Source organism: Cucurbita pepo, chromosome LG09 (genome assembly GCF_002806865.2).
Source record: "Cucurbita pepo subsp. pepo cultivar mu-cu-16 chromosome LG09, ASM280686v2, whole genome shotgun sequence".
Classification (NCBI taxonomy): domain Eukaryota; kingdom Viridiplantae; phylum Streptophyta; class Magnoliopsida; order Cucurbitales; family Cucurbitaceae; genus Cucurbita; species Cucurbita pepo.
In genome coordinates this window covers 7591331-7601016 of record NC_036646.1, presented here as the reverse complement: position 1 = coordinate 7601016, position 9686 = coordinate 7591331, and the positions used below count along the sequence as shown (strand labels likewise).

Genomic DNA, 9686 nt, shown 5'->3' with positions numbered 1-9686 from the left:
GAGATAAGATATATGTATATATATGCCAAAATCTCACCAATCGTGTAGGTTAAGCTAAAGGCAATAGTTTAGGCATCTTATTAATCATAATAATAACAATACCCTCTTCTTCCTTCTCTCTCTCTCTCTCTCTCTCCCTGCAACATTCTTATGATTACTCCATTTTTAAGACCTCCATGAAAAAAGAAGGATTCCTTGCTTGAGCTGAGAAGTAGAGTCAAAGGAAGGGTTTTTAAGTTGGAATATACAAATTTCAATCTTCTATACCTTTAATCTCACTCCAACTTTGACGCTCGAGCTACCCGAACAACAACAACAAGAACAACAACAAGAACAAGAACGAGAACAGATTCAAACTTGACGTCCAAGCAAGCTTTTTTATGTGATCTTTTCTCCAATCATAACCTCCTTTTTGTTGTTATGTCCGAGTGTTCCCAAGCTGGTCCCAATAATGACTTGGTGTAGTGGCTCCGATGATGATGAGTCCTCTACTGCCCCGGCCCTGCGCTGCCCCTCATGTGGCCTTCATATTGAGTTACAAGACCAGGTTAGTGTTCTAATGATTATGGCTTCTATTGTGTTGTGTTGGATTGGTTCTTGAATGATTGGTGTTGGAATTCATGAAGGCTGGGATTCATGATCTGCCTGGACTACCTGCTGGGGTGAAGTTTGACCCCACGGATCAGGAAATTCTTGAGCATTTGCAGGCTAAGGCGGCTGTGTCCGATGCTCATAAACTTCATCCTCTTATTGATGAGTTCATTCCTACTCTTGAAGGCGAGAACGGGATTTGTTATACTCATCCACAAAAGCTTCCTGGTAATCGTTTCATAAATGTTTCAAAACTTTTTTGAAATCGAAAATTGTGTCGGGAATTTGATTTGGTTGGTGTGTTTTATGTTCGATAGAAATGTCTATTTAATCAGTAAGATATATAGATCTTGAAATCATTTTGTAACAGCTCAAGTCCACCGCTAGTAGATATTGTCTTTTTTGGGTTTCCCTTTCAGACTCTTCCTACCCGTTTGGTTTCTCTCTCCAACCGATGTGGGATCTCACAATTATCCCCTTTGAACCCGGTGTTCACCTGTTACGGAGCTCAGCGTCCTCTCATTAGCACACTGTCTGCTCTATTGTGAGATCTCAAATCGGTTGAAGAGAAGAACGAAACATTTTTTTATAAATGTGTGGAAATCTCTCTCTAACAGCCTCATTTGGTGAGTAGACTCGAAAGGGAAAATCCGAAAAAAACATGAGTCATAAGTGAGGAATATTTGTTAATTTAGTGGAAGATCATGAGTTTATATATATCAAAATTGAGACGTAAAACCAAATATGCTGTTGAAGATTATTGGAAGTGAGTCCCATATTTGTTAATTTAGTGGAAGATCATGAGTTTATAAGTGAGGAATATTATCTCTATTGGTACGAGCCTTCAAAGCAAAGTCATAAGAGTTTATATTCAGAGTGAACAATATCGTACCATTATGGAGAGTCGTGATTTCTAACACTTATTTGATGGCAGGAGTGAGCAAAGACGGGCAAATCCGGCACTTCTTCCACCGACCATCAAAGGCCTACACGACCGGGACAAGAAAACGCCGTAAAGTCCACACCGACGAGGAAGGCAACGAAACCCGTTGGCACAAAACCGGCAAAACCCGACCCGTATTCGTCGGCGGCGTAGTCAAAGGCTTCAAGAAAATCCTCGTCCTCTACACAAACTACGGCCGGCAAAGAAAGCCGGAAAAAACCAACTGGGTCATGCACCAATACCACCTCGGCACCAACGAGGAAGAGAAAGACGGCGAACTAGTCGTCTCTAAAGTTTTCTACCAAACTCAGCCCCGACAGTGCAACTCCACCGCCACCGCCGCCGCCACCGCCGCCGCCGCCCTTCTCCAATCAGAAATAAAATACAAAAACGCCGCCGCCGCCGCCAACCACCACTCCGATTCCACTACCCATGTGGATTATTACAACGCTTCCAATTTCATTAGCTTCGACCACAACTCCGACAACCCACCTCAGTTATTGCCGAATTTAGTGCTTTCCGGCGACGCGTCGTCCTTCCTCCGGTTCCCGCCGGCCGACACTACCAAAAGAAAGCTCGACATGAAACTCTGACATGTCCGTATAACAAATTTCACACAAAACAGATATTTTCTGAGCTCCAAGATTTGGTGGTTTGTTCTTTTCTTCCCCTTTTTTTTTTTTTTTTTTTTTTTTTTNTTTTTTTTTTCTTTTGGGTAATAATTATAATAATTATAATTATTATTATTATTATATAACAATGGAATAAGTTATTAGATACATGTAGATTTGATGAAGAAAAAGAAAAGAACAATAAATAAATAAGCAATAATATAAAAGGTGGTTTACATTAATTTTCCATGAAAAAGGGAAAATAAAAAAAGGATTAATTTTTTTTTTATTATTGATATTCTAATTTTGCTCTATTTTTGTATTTTGTCAATCTTTTTTTTATTTACTTGCAATTTTAAATATTTGAGAATAAACAAATTAAATTATTTTTTTTTCTTAAATCGGGACAATGTTTTTTTTTTTTTTTTTTCGATTTAAAAATGATTTTAATAATTAACATAATAGTATTTAAAAATATTAGGTTAAATTGTAATTTCTTTTTACAATACCCGAAGAATAGCGTAATCTTTTTTTTCCTATTACTCTTACTCNTCAAATTATATTATTGTGAAAATGATGAAAGAAAAAATAAAAAATAATTTGGTCATGTGAACTTTAATAATAATAATTATTGTTATTTATTGTTATTATTATTGAAAGGAATAATTTATATGGGTTTTTTATAAAAATTAATCATTCAATTAAAGACCCATAAGTTACTTAAAATAATGTAAAAAGTGGACCGAAAACGTAGGAATAGCTTACTGGCAGACAGCCTTTTACAATGGGTTCCTATCAATTTTAATTAATAAATACCTGAAAAATACTGTTTCATCTCCAATATTATTTTATTTAAATCCCTCTTAAATAAATCAGCTTTTTAATTTTTAATTTTTTTATATTAAATGAAGTTCGGCATATAATATAATCTCGTCCTCTATCTTATTTATTTAACGGGTAAAAAATATTTTTTTACTCTGTTCCCAGATAGAGGGGAATCCTCGAAACCATCCTTATGGATAAAATAGACATTTTGAAATTTAAAAGGCATAGTCGAGTAAGTGATGAAACATGTCAAATGATTTTCATGTAGGATAGTGACTCAAAATGTTGTTCGAGACTCACAAGATCTTATATTTATTTATACGGCAAAATCATAACATTTTTTTTTTCAATTATGTCATTTTTGTATTTTTTTTTTCTTTTTCTAAAGCTCAAAAAAACTAACCATTTTTCATCCAAAATTGGAGTTTTTAAATTTAAAGATATTATTAAAATTAATTAAAAATTTAATATATATTATTATTACAAATCTCATATAAAGAAAACCCAAGTCGAAGGGAAAGGTTATTTACATTTATACCCTCCATAACTCCAACCAACAGGATTCTCAACCACTTTCAATAAAAGCAGCCCACAAGGGTAATTTCGTCATCTAAATATCCCATTAGCGATAAAAACTGCCAGTCCAGTTCCTGATTCGGCCGCGCTTGATTCCTCCATTTCCGCCGCTTACGCCGTCGCCCTCCGCCAATTCAATTCCGCCGACCCTGAACTGACATGAATCAGCGCAACCCATACCCTCCTATTTCCCATTTTGCCCTCATCTTCCTCCTCCACCTCCCCCTCTCCTTCTCCAAATCGCCGCCGACCAACTCGTCGGTGTCGGCCCTTTTGGTGTTCGGCGACTCCACCGTCGACCCCGGCAACAATAACTTCGTCCCCACCATTTTCCGCAGCAACTTCCCTCCCTACGGCAGAGACTTCCCTTTCCATATCCCCACCGGAAGATTCTCCAATGGCCGCCTTAGCACAGATTTTATCGCTTCTTACTTCGGTGTCAAGGATTATGTTCCGCCGTATCTTGACCCGTCGCTTACCGTCGACGATTTAATCACCGGCGTCAGTTTCGCCTCCGCCGGCTCCGGCTTCGACCCGCTCACTCCCAAAGTTGGGGTACGTACTACCGTACTTAGTACTCTTAAAAATTACTACTCTCTACAATGGTATAATATTGTCCCAATAGAAGCTCTTCCGCCTTTGTTTTGGGCTCCCTAAAATGGCTCGTACCAATGGAAATGACTCTTAACAATAGTCTGATATTATCCACTTTGAGCATAAACTATTGTAATTTTGCTTTGGGCTCGACCCTTCGTAATGGTTTGATATGCTCCACTTTGAGCATAAGTTCTCCTGACATTGTTGTGGGCTTCCCAAAAGGCTCGTACTAATAGAAATGGATGGGATCCCCTCCCAACAATTTTCCCCGGGAACAAAGCATACGGTAAGGCCCCTATGGAGCTCTCGAACCGCCTTCCTTAAATCGAGGCTCGACTCCTTTCTTTAAAGCCCTCGAACAAAGTACATCATTTGTTCAACAGTGCCCATGAGCTCCCTACACTCCCTAATTTAGGGAATGAAATAAACATGAGTTTATAAATAAGGAATACATCTCCTGATTTGAGGTTTTTTTGAGAAGTCCAAAACAAAGTCACGAGAGCTTATACTGAAAGTGGAGCATACATACCATTAACACGTACTCCACCAATTTGTTGTGATGTTCCACATTAGTTGGGGAGGAGAACAAACCACCATTTATAACGGCGTGGAAACTTCCCCTAGTAGACGCGTTTTAAAGCTTTGAGGGGAAACTCGAATAGGAAAGCCCAAAAAGAACAATATTTACTAGTGGTGGATCTGGATCGTTACATTTGTGTTCGATAATAATGAATTGTTTTTGTTCAGAACGTGGTGCCGATCGAAGCTCAAGTTGAGTATTTCAGAGAATATAAAGAGAGATTGGAGGGAGTAATGGGGAAGCAAAGAACAAAAAACCATATAAAGAATACAGTGTTTTTTATCAGTGCAGGAACCAATGATTTCGTTATCACTTACTTCAATTTACCACTTCGAAGAAAGACATTCACTCTCTCAGCTTACCAACACTTCATCATTCAACAAATCTCCCAGTTTTTCCAGGTTCTTCTTCTTCTTCTCTTCTTCATTTATATCTCTCTTTTTCGTCGTTCTTATTGTTCTTGCTCGTGTCGAGGAACTAGAGATGTATATAAATTGGGTTGGGTTGTTATTTCTCGTGTTGAAGAACTAGAGATGTATATGAGTTAGGTTGGGTTGGGAAAATCTTTTGGATTAAAGTGAAATTTCGAAGGGTTGAATTGATAACACGGGTAATTGGAATAACGTTCACAATTCAACCCAACCCAGCTCCAATTTGGTGACCCGAGTAACCCGGGTTGTTAGATGAACACGACTCTCCACAATGGTATGATATTGTCCACTTTGAGCATAGCCTCTCATGGCTTTCCTTTATGCTTCTCCAAAAGGCCTCTACCAATGGAGATACTATTCCTTGATTATAAATTCAGGATCATTCTCTAACTTAGCTGATGTGGGACTTTCATCCAACACCGGTAACTCGAATAAAGTTCACAATCTAACCTAACCCAACCCCAACTTGGTGATCCTTTATTCACAACTCAACCCAATCCAATGTTCAACCGAGTTTACAGAATAGGTTCGAGAATAAATAGGTTTAGGATGAGTTGACAATCCAACCCAACCCGACCCGAAAAAAAAAAAAAATTAGATGTGCTTAATAACTAAAGTCTCATAAATCTCAAATGTCAACATTACTAAATCTGTTATAAACGTCAAATATTCTTAATCTTTGTAATAATTTTAAAGTATTGATTGGATTGACCAAACCAAAAAAAGTCAACTTACAAACCGACCCGAAATTTTTAACCTCTACGAATTATGAAATCGTAAGAATTAAAACGAAATTTAATAGGAAAACTTTATAAAATAATAATAACAACAATAATTTTCAAGAAGTAATAGAGTAATAATAGTGTGGTGATGAGAGGGTAAAGTAAAGGGTCCTTTTTGTTGTCCACTTTGACATGAAATATTGATAATTTTAAACCAATAAATAGTATATAATAATGAAAAAGGGACCAAAGAAATAAAAAGGTCGGTTAAATTAATGTATCCGAGTCATATGAAAAGATCTGAACGACCAAATTGTTATATACTAAAATTTAGGGACTAAATCGTCATTTTCATGTAAGTTCAAAGGTCGAGAGTGTTTCTTGCTCAGATTTTTTCATTAAATTGTGATAGTACTACATGAGTTGTCTTTTACACTGATTTGAAATTAATCACGTGAATTAGGTCGTCACGAAAATTTATTACAGGATTACCAATTCGAGTATTTCCTTGGAATATAGGGAATATTAAGCTGTCTATTTTATTCTTCGACATTGAATATGATCTTTGTCCTCGTCTTCGATCCATGTTAGGAATCACGAGCCTCCACAATGATATGATATTGTCTACTTTGAGTATAAACTCTCATGAGTTTACTTTTGGCTCGTACCAATGAAGATGTATTCTTTGTTTATTAACACACGATCAACCCCTTAATTAGTCGATGTAGGACTCCTCTTCAAACAATCCTCAACATTCCACCTTGTTCAGGGTGAGTCCCCGGAAATTTAAGTAAAGGTTTTTACTAATGAGATGAATTGTTATAAATGAGGTAGTTGGAGTAAGTTAGTATCAATAGAATCTCCGTGTTTGACCTCGTTTAGCTAATAGGGAGATATCTCGTACCACTTCTTGTTCTATTCTCTGTTTGAACGAGAATTTGCCACTATGGTCAAAATGGAACCTTACGGACTCGATTTTATAAGTTAAATAGATATTTGTAGCAAGCGAGCCGCTCGAGTAGGTATGCATAAATGTTAGGGTGGATGAAAATTTGAATATGATTGGCCAACCAATACCAAGCCACTTTCAATTCGACCTGCTGGCTCGAACCACAATAACTACACCGTCCCTCTTTCTCATTTATTACCATTTATTATTGACATTAAATTGTAGGGTCCAGTCTTTTACATATTTAATATAAGGGTACTTCTGTAAATAACCCAGCATCTAAATTTACCTTTTACCTTTCTCCAACACTTTTTACCCATTCCATATTTAACCATTATAGTTAAATTTTGGCTGAATTAATAAAATCTATTCATAAATTTTGTACCTTTTTTTTTTCAAAATATTCTATATATATATATATAAACTCTAAACTTTTAAATGATTGAATGGTATTTTAAATTAAAAAAAAAATTATCATTAATTTTAAAGGAAAATTATTAATATTTTATTTTAAAAATATCCTCAAAATTTTAAAAAATATCATTAATATTTTTTACTTTTTTTTTTAAAAAAAAATTAGATATTTAGTATAGTCTGTAATTAATAAATTATTATTTCCAAATTTTTAACCACGTTTATTTTCGGATACTAACGGTTTCGCCTATATACTAACAAAAAGAATTTTGTGTACATTTTTACAATACTAAATGTTCGAGTATTTAACTTTTTTAAAAACATTAAAGATGTTCTTAAAGTTTTTTTTTTATATAAATTTAAATATATTTTAAAGTTTAAAAGTATTTTAAAAATGTATATAAGTTAAAAGGGTATTTTTGAAACTTTTAAATGTAAGATTATTTTTTTTTAATTTTTTTAATGGAAGAATATTATTTTTTAAGTTAAATGTTTTTTTTTTTTAATGTTTTCTTAGGCCTTGTGGGCCGAAGGAGCAAGAAGATTCGTGATGCCGGGGTTAGCGCCGCTGGGATGCTTGCCGGTGGTGATAACGCTATATTCCAGCAACGCCTTCCTCCATCGCGGCTGCATCGACCGCTACTCCGCCGCCGCCAGAGACTTCAACGCTCTTCTCCAAGCCGAACTCCTCTCTTTACAGACTCATCTCTCTAAGAAATCCCCCACTTTCATCGGCTACATCAACACCTACGATTTCGTCGTCGACATTATCCAAAACGTCGGAAAATCAGGTCAGCCTTCTTCCTTTACACATTCATCTCTTCTCTTCATAAAATTGAACCGATAGATCAACCAGTAAATGCGACGGAGTTCTGAAGGTCGATTGAAATCGATGCGGCGGTTTTTGATTTCTAGGGTTTGAAAAAGTGGACGTCGGGTGCTGCGGGAGTGGGTTACTGGAGATGTCGCTGTTTTGTAATTACAAATCGCCGGTGTGCCTCGACGCCAGTCGGTACCTGTTTTTTGACGCGATTCATCCGACGGAGAAGGCGTATTACAACCTCTTCCGGGCCGGCATCCCGGTGTTCGATCATATCACCAGAGACTTGCGTTGAATTTTCTTATAGTATTTACCATTCTATTTTTTTCTTTTTGATATATATAAAACATAATTATATTACAGATAACTAATAGAAAATCAATAAATGAATAATTGACTTATATATAACATTTATTTATTTAAGAGTTTAATTAATTAATTTTATAATTTGTAGCTCAATAAATAATCAATTTCGAACATTTAGGGTATAGCGGCTTCTCCCCTCTTCTCCTTTCACTACTTGGTTCGTTCTCCTGCCTGAACTCATTCGACCTCTTGGTCTCACAATTCCATTGCCTCTCCCTCTTGGTCTCGCTGTTGAACTCCGGGTGCTGGCATTTCATGCCTTGGTGGTATATATTAAATCGAGTGAAAACAAAGCCAATTGTTCATTTCTTAAGCCAATTGATGGCTACTGTGAATCCCCTAATTGTCAAATGTTCGATTGAATTGATTAAGTTGTCTAAGTGATCGGATATGGTAAAGGGAGTGAATCACTATACAACCCCAGAGCCAATGCTCAATATCCACCATCCAGTATTGAGGATATAAGCATCTTCGCAGCTTGTAAGCCGAACTGACAGCCAGATCTTAAATTGTCCAACAAAAAAGAATGGCTCACTCAATGGAATCTATCTCCACAGTTGTTGTCTATCCACCATCCGTTGTCGCGTTGTCGCTCGAGCCAAAGTCCAAACCTAGTAGATGTTGTACTCTTTAAACTTTTCATTTCAAGCTTCTTCGTAAGGTTTTTAGGTTTTTAAAGTGCCTTATAAAGAGAGTTCATCCCTATTTCGGGTGAGGTTTCTATGCCCTTGTAAAGAACATTTCGTTCTCCTCTCCAGTTGATGTGAGATCTCACAATCCACCCCCTTCGACGCCCAGCGTTCTCACTAACACTCGTTCCTCTATCCAATCGAAGTGGGATCTTTGGGGCCTAGAGTCCTCGCTGGCACTCGTTTCTCTCTTCAATCGATGTAGGATCTCACAATCCACCCCCATCGAGGTCCAGCGTTCTTAGTGGCACTCGTTCCTCAATCCAATCGATGTGGGATCTTTGGGGCCTAGCGTCCTCGCTGGCACTCGTTCCTCTCTTCAATCGATGTGGGATCTCACAATCCACCATCTTCAGAGCCAGCATCCTCACTGGCATTCGTTCCTCTCTTCAATCGAGTATGGGATCTCACAATTCACCCCCCTTTGAGGCCTAGCGTCCTCACTGACACTCGTTCCTCTTTTCAATTGATGCGGGATCTCTTCAATCGAGTATGGGATCTCACAATTCACCCCCCTTTGAGGCCTAGCGTCCTCACTGACACTCGTTCCTCTTTTCAATTGATGCGGGATC

General features: G+C 37.2%; 2 protein-coding genes across 3 annotated transcripts; both read left to right on the top strand.

Annotated features, from left to right (window-relative positions):
* LOC111801974 (NAC domain-containing protein 73-like) lies at window positions 1–2195 on the top strand. Of its 2 annotated transcripts, none has more exons than XM_023686227.1 (3): window positions 1–547; window positions 627–819; window positions 1529–2195. In XM_023686227.1, the coding sequence occupies exons 1-3, from the start codon at window positions 452–454 to the stop codon at window positions 2125–2127; spliced, it is 888 nt and encodes a 295-aa protein (XP_023541995.1). In that variant the 5' UTR covers window positions 1–451; the 3' UTR covers window positions 2128–2195. The 2 variants fall into 2 exon arrangements, with proteins under 2 accessions (XP_023541995.1, XP_023541994.1); XM_023686226.1 differs by having other exon boundaries at window positions 42–547; window positions 1526–2195.
* Window positions 2196–3607: 1412 nt separating this feature from the next.
* Window positions 3608–8458, top strand: LOC111801503 (GDSL esterase/lipase At5g45960-like). Its single transcript, XM_023685515.1, has 4 exons — window positions 3608–4101; window positions 4891–5124; window positions 7757–8030; window positions 8155–8458. The coding sequence occupies exons 1-4, from the start codon at window positions 3706–3708 to the stop codon at window positions 8352–8354; spliced, it is 1104 nt and encodes a 367-aa protein (XP_023541283.1). The 5' UTR covers window positions 3608–3705; the 3' UTR covers window positions 8355–8458.
* The last annotated feature ends 1228 nt before the right edge of the window (window positions 8459–9686 follow it).